The 15067-nt window shown below is 38.0% G+C and overlaps 1 protein-coding gene across 1 annotated transcript in view; it reads right to left on the bottom strand.

Annotated features, from left to right (window-relative positions):
* Positions 1 to 1659: 1659 nt before the first annotated feature.
* The window catches only part of DAPK1 (death associated protein kinase 1), an 86412-nt gene continuing 73004 nt past the window's right edge, over positions 1660 to 15067 (bottom strand). Inside the window, exons 20-26 of the mRNA XM_084225162.1 lie at positions 14437 to 14659; positions 11911 to 12099; positions 9971 to 10168; positions 7611 to 7749; positions 6210 to 6330; positions 4648 to 4836; positions 1660 to 4049 (exon numbers count right to left, since the gene is read on the bottom strand). Of these exons, the coding sequence (XP_084081288.1) occupies positions 2817 to 4049; positions 4648 to 4836; positions 6210 to 6330; positions 7611 to 7749; positions 9971 to 10168; positions 11911 to 12099; positions 14437 to 14659 (2292 nt within the window). The 3' untranslated portion in view covers positions 1660 to 2816. The remainder of the gene's footprint in view (positions 4050 to 4647; positions 4837 to 6209; positions 6331 to 7610; positions 7750 to 9970; positions 10169 to 11910; positions 12100 to 14436; positions 14660 to 15067) is intronic.

Below are 15067 nucleotides of genomic sequence, written 5' to 3'. Positions count from 1 at the left end.
ATTCATTGGTTTATCCTCAAGATTATGTTTCAGCAGCTCTTCTCTGAAGCTACAAAGATGGTTACTGTCCAGCTTCAGTTATTTCACTGTCAGGAGCTAAGGTCATCATGTTTCTTGCATGTACTAGACATTCTGTACACTTATGACTAAACTCTTTTGCCTTTACAAAGACCTACATTTTCTCCATTTCTGGAGTGAGTTAGAGCAGGATCTGTGCATCTTTTAAACCCAGTTCTAAAAACTGTAGAATGAAGATCTGCTCCTAGTCACATTCACAAAACAAAACAGTTAATAAAAGTGAACCAACAGAAGGGATGCTCACTTTTAACATTTGGCTAGCCTTTTTTTTTTAATCCCCAAATTGTCATCTAGGAAACAAATTTTTTATTTTTTTGATCAGTAGCAGAGGATTTATAAGAAAGGAATCCAAAGCTATCCTGTGACTGTGATTCACTTTCCTGAGCCTTTTACCATGAAAGCTGTAAATGATGCAATAGGCTGTGACTGCTAGTCAAAGGTTCCTCACAGAGCCCACTAAGTAATTTATACTCCCAGGTCTACATTTTACAGTAAATGGAAGCAAGGAACTGTGAGAAACATGCTGTTGGGAAGGGAAAAACAGAAGGAAAGTAAAAGGAGTAGTTAATCAGTGTGGGTAAGTTGACCACACATCTCAAGATGCACAAAGCATCTGGGTAGGTGGGCAGGTGAGGAAACCTTTTCTGGCAGAAACCCAGGAAGTTTTATGACATGAGAAAGACCCCCCCCACTTACCAGAATCTGACAGAAGTACTACACATGTCTGCAGCTGGAAGCTGAAATATGGTAGTGGCCATTAACTTACAGAGGTAAATACAGGCTGTGTAGAGCTGGGCTCTGCAGCAGCCCACTTAGAGCAGCAGTGGGAGATGTTGAACACACTTGGTCAGAAGCAGAATATCAAAACACAGCTCAGGGTAGGACTGCTCATAAACCATACTTCTTATTGAGGACTAGACTTTAAAGGAATGATTAACTATGGAGCCCAGCAATAGCTCGGACCTGGGGAAAGATTTAATTGAGCAAGGGTAAAATAGGCAAAGAAAGGCAAAGGGAAATAGCAACTAGCATTTTAAGAAGATATTGCTTAAATCCTTTGCAGTGTTAATAGGGCAGAGGTATTGTGCAAAGCTGCCTGCAGAGTGTGCCATACCAAGACTGTGCTGCTATCAGGGAGTAATGCTGAGATTTTAAATAAGCAGCACCAGCAGAGTCCCTTGTGTGATGAGGGGATATTTAATGTAAAGGACAATTATTGCAGCACAAGTTCTAAAGTTCTCTCTCTGCAGCACAGCATTATCTGGAGAATTCCTCATGACAGACTCACATTTGCTGTTTTGGTTTCCATTATGAAAAATCACAAAGGAAAAGCTATGTAGCAAACTGCTTTGGCTTGCCATTTGTTAAAATGAATGCTGATTCTTCTGCTGCACAGGGACCACCTTTGCAATTAAAAAAACCCCATAAATATTCCTGCAGTATACTAAGAAATTCCCCTGAAGTCAAACAGGAGGTTCCAAGAACTTCAGAAGGCAGGTATTGCCTCTCCTCAATTCTGACTGTAAAGAAAAGTTTTGATACCCTTCAGCAACAGAATGTGATCAACAAGGAGGCAACAAGCAACAGTTTATTTGTAGAAAAATCCTTTAAAATTTACTACAATGTAAGATTAAGGAAAAAATAGTCTTAATATATATACATACAATATATATAAACAAACACATATCGCACCATGAAAATTACATGCTTTTCAGAACAGAGAATGGGTCATATTCCCTCATATCAATTTAAAAGTTATCACTGCAAGAAACCTTGCTTCCTTTTTTTTTTTTTATCCCCATCAAAGTTTTCAAGTACAGGAAGTAAGTAATGCAGGATCTAATAGTAGAAAACCTTTGTTATACACAAATTACAACTGACAGCTAGACAATATTATTCTGCAGTATCCAACACTTGTATTTTTTGAACTCTATTATAATGATATGAACTTTTACCTGAGGTGCATGGAAATAACAAAGCATGATAATTGGCAAGTTTAAGAGATTTTCACATTATGATTTGACTGTAATTGAAGTTGATTAGGTATCACATCTATACCTATAGTACTGGCACAAGAATGCTCTGCGTGAGTCATCACCAATGACTTAGAAGTGCAGGAAAATTAACAGGCAAGCACCACTTGCAATGATAAGCATGCAGACAATTTAAGTGAAACAGAGGTAGCATGTTCTTGTAACTCCAGCAGGGTCATTCAAATCAACTGCACCCTCCCTCCTGCAAAAGGCACTCACTTTTTCAGCTAAAAACGATGCACTTAAGTTTGGTCGGATTGACCACAAATGGTGGATTTCTCTCCTTACAAATATAAAAAGAAGTTAAGCAGAGGACACAGTGAAAACAACAACAACAACAAAAAAGAATGTAAGAAACAGACACATAAGGTACTATGTGCTATTCCTCTCCCCCTACCTTTTATGGTAGAATTATATAAAACAGTTGCAGTACGTAATCTAAAAGTTAAGACTTTCCAGTTGAAATGGCAGTATTAAGCAGCACATTCTCAATCAGAAATAGTTTTAAACCACCAGAAGTACACCAGTCTTTTTAATAAAGAGCAACAACTCACAGTTAGGAGTAGAAAGTTTATGCACAAAAAAGGTGGTGCCAGAAGGATCCTCTGATGCAAAAGCTCATAAATTAGTATGCACTGTAACTTTTATACTGTATTTTTTATCCTTTCTGCACTTTGAAAGGATATCCATGCAAAACACCTCCTCTTACCGTGACACTACAGAACTAATTGAGTTATAAGATGTGCCACTGTTGCAACTGGAGGCATAAGCCTCTTGACCATTAGCATCTAAATTAATTTTGAATACAGAAGATGCCTTCAGTAAGAAATCTGCTGCATCTCTGCGACCTAATTCCCTCAGCTTAGACATTAGTATGCCTACAGTGCTGTCAGGTGCATTACTCCATTCCTGCAGAAGGGCATGAACTGGGCTTGAAAGAAAGTAATTTTGTGTTCCATTATTTGTATTGTACTTTGCAACAAGATCAGGGAGGCCCAGGTTCATGGCAAGAAGGCACCAATCTTTGCCCATTGGATCAGGTGGATCCAAAAGTCGACTTAGTTTTCTCCTGGTAAGTAGATTCAGATCAGAAACGTGAATATCCATTCCTAGGCTTCCCTGTGAGTAAACATCAAGACACCCAAAACACAGTATACTGCTAAAGCTCTCTTTATATCCCCCCATAGTGTTAGTTAGTGATGTCTCCTTTTGACTCTGTGCACGGAAAAAGTCTCTAGGCTGGTAGACCATTACTGGTTCATGATGTTCCCTCAGCTGCTGAGGACTAAGGTAATATTTCCCAGTCAGAAGACCTGGTAAGGTGGTTGCTATTAAGTTATCAATGGTGCTGCACACAGAATCCAGAAGTAAACAGCACTTGATCTTCTCTGTTTCCAGTCCTCTAACTTGAACCTCTATACCCTGCCCATGGTTGACCAGCAGCACTAAAAGCTCAGCTCCACGATTCATAATCTTTGATCCATTTACCCACAGACGTATATCAGCATCTCCCTCTGTGCTCTGCTGATGAATCCACCTGCAGAGATTCACCTGAACTTTATGAAAAATTCCACAAGGAAATGGGGTAAGATGTTCCACAGGAACGATTCTAACACCACCATAAATCAGCACTTCATCCTCCTCATCAGTCCAAGACCTGTGAAGATTGTCAGTCTTTATGAGAGCAGGAATATCCACCATGGCTCCACTGCTAAGGTCCCTTGCACAAATATCCATGGCATCCAAAATCTGTATCAGTTCTTCCACGTCACTATCTGTCACCAGACGCTGGATGTCCTCTATGGTGTACCGACCTCTATAGTGATGGAGAGCTTTTGGGTTCTCCACTGACAAGATTTTTCCAAGGACACTAGAACAGAGCCAGCGAGGATCCAGAAGCACAACATCTTGGACAGTTTCACTCTGCATAATGTTAATCTGTTTATAAATATGAAAGTTACTGTTTACATCTCGTGAAGTACAAGATGATAGCCCACGTTCTCACCTTCCTAACAGGCTGACCCGACAATTTGAATAAACATTTAAATATATGTGCATTTAAATATATGGCAAGTACTCAGAACAAAAAAACAGATCTTGTTGTTATTTTCCACTAGTAATGAGATGATTAAAGCCCAACAGCTGGAAAGCCTAGTCATGCCCTGCAAGCTGTTTATGCAAAGGTGTTATCCTACTACTCAATTTCTAGTGGACCAAATATAAATCTCTCATATGCAGTGAACACTTCATTGAAGGTGATAACATAGTGATCCTTTCGGGGTATTTTAAATTCTTACAACTATAGCAATAAACTGTAATTCTTCCTCTCTCAAAGAGATTATGTTAACAAAATAGAAGCCACAAGACATAATGATAACAGAAAGCGTTAATAAGCATTCTCTACTTATTATGATGTCTTAAGAGGAGGAGGAAAAAACCAAACAACTTTAGACATTTGCTTAAACTCATAAAGAAATATTCTACCAGAAGAGTATCTTCTTCCATAAATAAATGGAATTCAGATAAAAATACTTACTTCTCCTATGCTATGCAACTGCTGTGCAATATGCCGTAGGTCATTTTCGCTTGCTAAGGGATTAAGATGTTCCTGTACATCATACACAAACTGCTGCAAGGACATCAGCTGGTTGGGCCCATTAATTTTTCTCCAGGAAGGCAGTGTGGAGATTATTTTTTCACATAGGTGAGTCATAGGCGGGCAAGTCTTAGAAAAGCACAGAAAACATCCACTTGAGAATAGTGGTACTATTTTTTTTTTTACATGGAGGTCTAGTGCATTTATAATGAATAATCAGATCTAAAGAGCTCCCTTTGTGCTAGACCCTTACTCTTTCATCTGGCATTCACTTGCCATAAGATCTACCTACCTTTTCTTAAATAAGTGAATTGCAGAAACTAGTTTTTCATTGAAATAAGCAAATTTTCCAAATATCACCATGAGTTGCCATCATGCATCTATAAGTTAATACTTATTTCTGAAATTATGAGAATTTATTTAGAATCTGTACTCATTAATATCTTTACAGGACCAATTTACTTCAAAAGGTGAGACAGCAGGGTACTAAATAAGAGGCAAAAATGGTACTTTGATGTATTGATTGCCTTAGACTTCACTGATGCCTTCTTGCTCATCTTCAAGCCACAGCCTCCACTTATGCAGTAAAACCCTTCAGATTTCAAGCTAGTGACTATAGCTCTAATAAAGCTTTCTTAGAGAAGAAAAGCTTACAAAATCAAGAGACCATCAGGAATGTAAAATAGGCTGAATTTTGCATGAATCGAAATATTTTCCTCAACCCACAGAATTAACTCAGTAATGCTTTTAATCAATTACAAAAAAATGCATTTCAAAAGTAGCTGCAGAAAGTCTTCCTGGTGTGCAACATGATATTAATCCATTTAGCACAGGCTACAAAAAATTTGATTTGGTCACCCTTATTATGGAAGTCTCCATGGATTCATGGTGATAACACCAAAGCAACACTTTACCTTTAGTCTCATATGCATATACCTATACATACAGATACAACTGCAAAAAAGCAATATTTTTCAATTAAAAAATGCAGTCAAAAGTTAATACATATTCAGTTTACATACACATATTTAGATTACATATCCATATTCGAAATTATCTTTCTAACAGTTGAGAAAACAATTCTACTCTGGTGGGTTTTTAAGTGAAAAAATTATTTTCTTGAAATATATTTATAATATATTTCTCTGTTTTTCTATATTACTATGCTGAATAAAAAAAAATGGGGGGACCAATGTTGGAATCCAATCACTACCAATCAAAAACCAAAATTATGACTTTAAACTGATATCTCAAATTGTTTCCTTTCACCAGAGAGCATTTTGGTCATCTGCTTGAAACAGCTACTAGTTTCAAAATGCTGACTGCATCTTTGATATCAAGGCTTTGTTTATCACAAGACCTGTCAAGTGTGCTGTTAGAACATTGGAACAACAGTGGTTTCTGTATGCTTCATTATTCTAAGCCTGAAATTTACAGTAGATCATTACACAAGATGTTCACATTTTGGCTCATCCAACCCAGACCATTAAGACACTACTTACAGAAATTATCTGGCTTCTTATTTCTTGCAAGTGATTTCGGAGAAGCTTCATATCTTTAGACCCAGATGCTCCAGCATCCAGGACAAATAACTTCTCTGAAATTTGCAAATCATTTCCAAATCTAAAAAAAAAAAAAAATAATTATTATTAACTTAGCCCCAAATCCAGTTTATTTCTTAATACAATTGTACTTCAGTCTTAAATTACACTAGAGTTGTTTTTCCTCAAGGAATGGTGAAGTTTAAGTAATGATTATATGGAGATATTTTATAAGCACAGACACTAAAGCTGCTGTGTAATTTTCTTGAAAATAAGCAGAGGTATTGAGAGAAAACTGTTTTCTCTCAGGATGAAGAGTAAATATGTGTAAGAAAATTGTAACTGCATCACATGACCCGTAATTACAAACCAAAACATTCTACTAGAGACAAGATTGCAGGAATTTATTTGTTTTAAGGTTTTAATGTCTGTTGCTTGCTTTCTTCTCACTTTAAATAGTTCAGTAGTCATTGATGTTGACAGCTCTCTTTTCACTTACTTTTGAGTTTGCAACCACACAGGCCTGTTTGCCTAGCTCTGGAGAGATTTGCATTTAAAAGCATTCCAGTACCAAAGATGACACACAGGTATTTTTTATTGGTTTATTTCAATTTATTAAGATACTGCCCCCCTCCCCAACTATTGTGCTGGAATTCCTACATCTGTTTCTTGTACAGCCCAGACAACTGTCCACACTCGCAGGTATGGATGATTTCTTATACCCAGTGTTTCCCACTTACATGCTCACTCTGAATATAAGGTATTGTTACTTTAAACAATAGTATGTTTATGGAAAATTCCCCATTTCCATCAACCATAAGCATGTGCTCCAGACATTTGCTGAAGAATTCTATAAATTTCACTAACTTCTATGTACCTCTTGGATGACCTTGTCACCTGTGTAACTCCACAATGTCCAGCTTTTTGCAAACTGTGTGGGGAGTAAGACCTCATTTAAGTTTTATTCATGGGCATTCTATATCTTTAAAGAGCTGAGGGTTGTTCTCTGTTAAAATTTGGCATCCAAATTTTTTAGCTGCAAATGGCCTACTTTTCTGAGACTAGTGCAAAACATGAGAACCAAGATGTTAGACAGAAAGTTGGAACGGGTCTTTGATGTAGCCCAGTGTTTACAGGGTGAGACTGCCTACACCACAATTAATTTTGCATCAGGGCAGCTTACTCACTGTAATATTGGTAAATGTTTCAATTTTAGCACAACATATGCTTCCTGAACACATTCAAAATATCATAATATCACATAAGCCATATAAAAACCTTTTACCTATTCCCATGCATTTTAGTATTTTTCTTTCCAATTAGCATGCTTAAACACTGTATATAAATATACTTCCCACTTACCTGTTCCTGATTTCCTTCAACAGAGAGATGTCTTTGTCGTACCAGAACTCTCCCCCGACGGGCCGAGGCAGATTCACTATGTCAGCATGCGTGGCAACCAAAACCACACGCAGGGGACTTTTCAGCTTTCCACCAAATGCTAGAAGAGAAACAAGAGGACCCCCTCACTACGAGCCATGCCTATGGAGATGGCTGATACTGACCCAGAAAAGCAGAAATACATTTTACATTCTTCATACCAGCAACTTTTGTAGTTATTTACCAACTCTAAACACAGCCAGTAACAGTGTAACCTCTGATGCTCTGGAAATTATCTGCTTATAGGACTGTGTATATAAGGCTCAATTTTAATAGCTAGGCAATTTGAATAACATCAGATTCATACATATTCTGTTACTTTATTGGTTTAACAAAACCAGTATTCAGTAGCACTAATGATATAGCTAATAACTGCAAACTATGACAGCATGAGGGGGAAAAAAATTAGAAATAGCAGCTCCTTGAAAGGATTTTGCATAATCTTTGCATAGTCCTTAATATTACAGGTGCAGAATGGAGGATTGTAAGAACACAAAATGTCTACAACATTCATATCTTGATATGAATGCTATTTTGCAGTACTTACACACACAATGACCTCTCACTTAGGTGAGAGTTAAGTAGGAAAGCCTGGCAGACACCATGAAAAAGAATGAGAAAGAAAGATACAAATGGCATGAATGAGGCGACAGTACAGAACACAGTTTTCAATCTTTTCTCAAACTCATATTCCAGAAAATAGAAGACATCATTAAACTATTTTTAAAAGAGACAGTACACTCAATCATGCTCTTTTAGCCTTAAAAAAAAAGTCACATGGGAGAAACATGCTTACATCACTGCTCAGTTCTCATCAACTAAGAGCTACATAATCTTGATTAATTCATAAAAAGTCACATTTCCCTAAATCTCTGCATAACACTTCCAGGCAAATATTTTGTAATTATCTTCGTTTTATTTTTCTTTTTAATTGGCAGCTAAGGACTTAGACAAATAACTAGAAAGTAATTCCAAGAGTTTTAACTTTTCTGCACACATCATGTTACTCGATATTACTTGAGAGATTTGTAACAATACAGAGATGGATGGGTACCCAGACTGAGCTGATCAGTATAAACACAGATTTAAGTGAAGTATCTAAATAATGCTGATAATCAGAGAAGCAGGAAGAAAAAAATCAACTGAGACTGGGGAGCAGTGAAAAGCTTTCAGCAGTTGCAAATTAGATGTATTTTCAGCTTTGACACCTTTTTTGCAAATTTCGGAGCTTTAACTTTCACAGGTCATTTACTGTTGGTTAGATCCAAATGCTGATATTATTAACATTGTGATTTGATCTAAAACAGAAAATAGAAAAATGCAGATGCCTGAACTGAAAACCAAGGGTTGGCCTTGGCTCTGTGTGTGGCTGAGATAATGCATACAGAAAAAGAGAGAAAATAACTCTTTGCACAGTGTTACGTATTTAATACATTTGTTGGTGAATCCCTAGTGTCACTAAAAATGTCCTTTAGTGCTGAGTTAGATCCACTGCCTGGAATAATCTTTTAGATCACAGAACCAAGACACATGTCAGAGCTTGGTTAGTACAAGACACTGTCACAGTCTGCAGACCAGTAACCAGCTACAAATGCAAACAAGTTTACATAAGTTACTGTATATACACCTGGACTACCCAACCTTTTGAGAAAAATGTTGCTTAAGTTAATTTAAGTTTGTCCCCCAAGTAACTTTCAGTAAGCCTGAATATAAAACAAATAAAATTGCTTAAAACCTGTGCAAATTGGAGCATATGTGAAATTTACAAGAAATACTGATTTCTGTGCATCAGCACCAAAAAGTTACCCTATTTGAAGTCCAAATAGAACTTTAAACATATCAAAGTTGCACATACTGAGGGACAATGCTGAGGAATAATACTGTTCTGTTGTGACTGACAAGACTAATTTATGCTGAAAATATTGTTTATTGGGGCTAGATATAAGAGGAATTTAAGCCAAGTGTCTAAACTTGGTTTTGAATAGTTCCAGCCTTCTGAAACACTCTTGTTATCTTATCTGACATAAAACTTCATCTGTCATGTACAGATGTAAATCTCAGTGCCACAAGACATTGCACTATACTTCGTGACATTTTTAATTGAACTAAGTGGTGTGTGCAATGCTTCTGGCTTCTTCCACAGATAAAATTCCCTTTTGCCAAGAAACCTAATGTCAAGTTTGTTTGCATGGGGATGTAGACACCAAACACAGATGATGTACAGAGCTGCAGAGAAATACAAGAAGCTTTATATCTCTAGTACTTCATTAACAAGAACATACCTATTGGCTCCTCAATGGGGACCAATGATTTCAGGAAATTGAGCCAAAAGGTCACTTGGTTTAACTGGATTTCATAAGGCTCCTCAAGGCTAAAAAGCACTATGTGAATTGCAGTGTGATCATTTGCAGCAAAATAATCATAACAGCAGAAGTACACAGGATTCCCAGAGAATTCCCAGATGCTGAAATCCCCAACTCCTGAAAACAGACAAACAGATGAAGAGATCATCAGTAAGCATGAAACATCTTCTGGCCATGGAAATACAAACAAAACATTTAATCTGATTTAAACTGTCACAAACAAACTGTATGCATGTGAGAAAGCAAGGCTGAAAATGCAATCATAACAAAGGGAACAAGTTTCAGTCAGTTTCAGAGGCTTAGCAGTTGGACCCTTAAAATCTGTTCTTCTCACATTCCTTCTCTAGGAAATTTAGCCTGTTTCGATATGCAAGCACCTGTGTTAAATGCATGCAGTCTCATGCAATTAAATTGAGCTTTGCCTTGAACAACAGCAGCAGATCTTGTAATTGTCTTGAAAACCAAGAATAACGACTCCCATTCTTTTCCCTGTTCACCCCAAAAGAGCTTAATATTTTTATTAATTATTCTTCTTAACATGCCACCACTGATTTCAAAAACCACTGAAGCACATTATATAAAGAAGCTTTACAGAACTGTACTATTCACATTGTGTTGGTAAATCAGGGCTGAAGAATCACCATGTTAAGCTTCCAAGAGCTCCATGCTTCTTTTTGCCATCTCTAGCTCTGGGTGAGGAAAGTGTTAGGATGTTGCACTTCCCAGATGGACCATCTGATAAGGGTGATATCTGCCACTTCTAATTAAACACATGGTGATTAAGATGCGCCTCAAACTTCTAGAAGGAGAGAAGTCAGAACACTCCAACCTGCTGTTATGAGTACAGCTACTCAGAGTTCACCTGTGTGTACACTTTGTTCTGTACAGTTCAGAACAGAGAAAGAAAACAAAGTCCTTCTGACACTCCCTGGCATAACTCTGTTTTCCCTGCAGAATTTGACTGGGCTTCAAATTATACTGAAGGAAGATATTACCCTACACAAAGAACAAGTTTCAGCTACTTGGCAAATTCTTCAGCATCTAGGATAAATGTTTTGTCACTGCATTCATTATTATGCACTGATAAGCAGGTTTCTGTTTTCAAGGTAAACTCTTGATTAATACTAACTCAGCTCAAAATTGCAGCTGCTGAGGCACACAAAACATTTTCCTTATGAAGAAGAGATCTGACCACTGATATAAATGATAATTTGTTTGGCTGGTGGAGACAATGTGGAGGGCCTCAGAGCCAAAAGCCATGTGTGTACTTACGACACCTTCTGTGACTGACCCCTCTTACTGCTAACTGGCTTGAACTCCAGACCAGTTAGTTTCCTTGCAAAAAAAGAAATTAAATCAGAAACTCCACTCACAATGACTGATGAGCTCCAGGGCACACCAAAAAGGCTCCAGTCCTGACACAGAGAACAGTGTGTCCTTTGCATAGCTGGGAATATACTTATGGTGAGGACTAAATGGGACCAGGCTAATTCTGATAAAATCCCCAGATGACATCTAGTATAGGTGAAAAAGCTTTCATACTGGTAGCCACATTGCTGACCTGCTCCTGTCATACCATATCCCTCTTTCCTACTCTCCCACTTACTCACCTCAGAAATGTTTCTACGTAATACTGTAAAGATCTGACATGAGTGATTAAAATGTATATAACAACAGCTACAGAACTTCAGGCAGATTTACTTTCTCAAACAAATTAAATCCCACCAGTGTTGGATTGTCAAACACAGCCACTACTATGCCAAGTCAGACTTTCCCCACCATTTTTATTTTAAAAAACAAGTTAAATGGCATTAACTGTTCTACAGCATTAAGGCAATGCAGCCCAGGGCTCTTCTTACCATGCAAGCAGGCATTCTGGATGTCAATGGCCTTGGTAGACTGGTCATCAGAAGAGAAGTGAGAGTGATGAGCAGGTGATACGAAAGTTTCTAATACCCCTTTGGTCAGGCCTGGCTCAAACATCATACTACGGCTTCTCACGCTGACATTTTCACAGCCAGGATAAAGATTCGTAATACTTACTGAAACTGGGTCAGGGAAAGGAAAATGAGATTACAAACCATGTGAAAATCACAACAAGATCACTTCAAAACAAGTATGCAAGCCATAAAAGCAGATTAAAAAGCCCAAAGTGCTCTTCAAAGAAAGGAGATGTCTATGAAGCTGTGGGTGTACACAACTACATTCTTATTCTGAATGATCAAAAGGAGAATATTAGAATGATCCTATAAAGCACTTATGTCCATTAGCAAATATACCTCTGAGTGGAAAGCATAGAAGAAGACCTAATTTATGTGTATGAAAGGTTTGAATAGTTAAAGTTCTATGTTGCAAAATATGTTGCCTTTTTTTTTTTTTTCTTTTCGTTAAGGGCTACCGTTTCATTGCATGACATTATTGGCATGGAAATGTCACATACTCATTGCTTCCTGTGAGTAATGATAAAAAATATCACTGTGGAACAAGTGTCACTGGGGTGGTGGGGGAGAAAAGCAGACCTTTGACCAAAATGATTTTACTAATAAGCAAATTTTAAATTCCTTGTTTATTCAGCTTCCCAGAGTGCAAATGAGAAACAAAAGGGCTTTTTAACTGACTTGCACCATCTAGTGGATAAAGGTTTCCCTCCTCCACTAGTTAGCAAATTCTAATATTTGGGTTTTACAATAGAAAGAGATTACCAGTTAGCTGTCAAACTACACTTTCATGTTTGGTTGCCTAGGGTAATGTTTTAAATCTTTCAGCTCTTGTAAATACTTAGTGAATTCACATACTTATTTTTACAGAATTTAAACAAACACATAAACAAATCTTATGTGACCATGTATAGACCAAATTGTGCTGATTTAAATCTTTATCTGATTATGTCACTCAACCTAGAATATAATTTACATGCTATATGATGATTTACATCCCAAAAGAACACATACTGAAAGAAGCAAAACCCAAACTTCCAAATGCTAAAGTAACCCCATAGTAGCTTTGTATGTATACAACAGCATGTCCGTCTGGCTTTATATCTAGGTAAGCTCTTTTGAAGGGCTTCAAATTCACCTTTATTTTCCCACTGATTTGTCAGTGTGACTGGCAGTCTTTCTGATTTTATGATGGTGTGAGCACATAAGACCTCTTCTTTGGTTCCGTTACCAACCAACACAAAAAAAATAAAATCTAACTTCTATCAAAACCTTCCAGTACTGCCTCCAGGAACTGATAGTGCTTGAGTAATTTATTGCCCTTTGTATGACACAGTAAATTAAGATAAATAAATCAAGAACTTTTGATTGATTAATTTAATCAAGTTCTTTTCTCTGTTGTCACATGTGTGAGGCCCTTGTATTAAGTAAACATCAAATGTAACAATCTCTGTGGTATAGGTCTTGCCTTGTTAAGCCACTTTGTGAATGCCCCATAGCTTCCTCAGGTGAATAGAGAGAAAGTAGAGATGAAAACTACTACTAGCACTGTTCTAATATGACTTAAAAATCATGAACAAAATCTGAACCTGCAAGTATTATCCAAAGGGGTTTTTTTTAAAAAAGGCAACCCTGGCCTCGTCTAAAACTTACACAGTAAGACCTCTTCTAAACAACAATTTAAACTTGAGGTCCTCAACATGGCTTGTGTAGGCTCCCAGTGCTAGAAAAGGGACCTGGACACTCCGGTCTATCCACTGTCCCCCTGTGGGTTCTTCAAAAACTGGGCACAGGCTTAAGTGTACACCTAGCTAGTTTCTCTACACCTTGTAGCTCTTCCCACTTTGCACAGGCCAGCTGGTGCTACATGAGCAATGTATTCCCTGATATTTGTAAATGTTTTCTTCAGTTTGGAAAACTTCCATTTTCAGTTTGTTTGAAGACGATTTTAGACACCACTAACTGGGCTAATTCAAACTGTGTCTTAGGGAAAAGCACTCCAAGGCATCAGAGGCAGCTCTGAAACCTGTTACTACTTAAAAATCACATAGAGATGCAGCAACTGTTCCAATTTTGCAGTGTTTATGGAGGTTCCTCCAGCAGAAAGGAAGCTAGTAATGACACGGATGTTTGCAGGCTAGGACTTAGTTTCTGACAAACAAATAGCAGTGTTTACAAGTCCTCCACTGTGCAAATTCACTTATGCAGCATGTAAGCAAAAAAACCCCCTTAACTACTCATGTATCCTTCACACTCGCTAGTCCTCTTCCTCTTACTTCAGGTACAAACCTATGCACAGAGAAGTCAGTCCCTTCTCCTATTTTCTTTTGTTTCTTACATGATTAGGCTGTCCTGTCTTCTGCAGCGCGCCGAACAGCTTCTTCTCAGGAGCTTAGAGGATAAGAGGAAACTGTTTTCTCATACCAACATTACGGTTCAAAACCATACCTGAGGGTTTGGAAGACAAAGGTGATGGGGGGAATCTGCTTGAGTTTGTGGAGGAGAGCCTAGGCCTACGTCTTCGGAAAAAGCTTCGTATCAGGCCGCATTTGAGGGACTCCACCAGGGTGGTTTTCCCCGTGCCAGAGTATCCAAACAACTTCAGTTTGATCCGGGGCTGTGGATTCTGTGTGTGCCTCAGCTGCTGGATAAAAATCCCCCGGTGTGTATCCTAAAATTCAGCAGAAAGAAGAAATCAGAATGTGTGGCAGGGAACTTCTGCCTCCCAACAAACTCGGCGTGGGGTTTAGATACGCTTTCTTGCCAGTCTGGTGTTCATCTGGTTCATCACGCAAGCCATCAGGTACTGGACAGGCAGACAGGAGAGCTTAATGCTCACTCTCAAGAACCGCTTTGAAGTTTCATGAAAATCCCATGACTTCAGGCTCAAATCAGTGAATGGAATTATTTTGACCTCCAATGGAGAGGGCAAAGGTATCAAACCTAGCCTCTTTCAGTGCCCATTTACCTAACCCATCAGTCTCAGAAGGTTAACCAGCATACATACATACACTCATGGAATACACATGGCAGCACTGAAGAATTTTGCTGTGACAGCTATCACTTGAACCATCCAACA

Source organism: Fringilla coelebs, assembly GCF_963513975.1.
Source record: "Fringilla coelebs genome assembly, chromosome: Z".
Lineage (NCBI taxonomy): Eukaryota > Metazoa > Chordata > Aves > Passeriformes > Fringillidae > Fringilla > Fringilla coelebs.
Note: the sequence above shows the minus strand (reverse complement) of the source record. Positions and strands in the feature narration are given on the sequence as shown.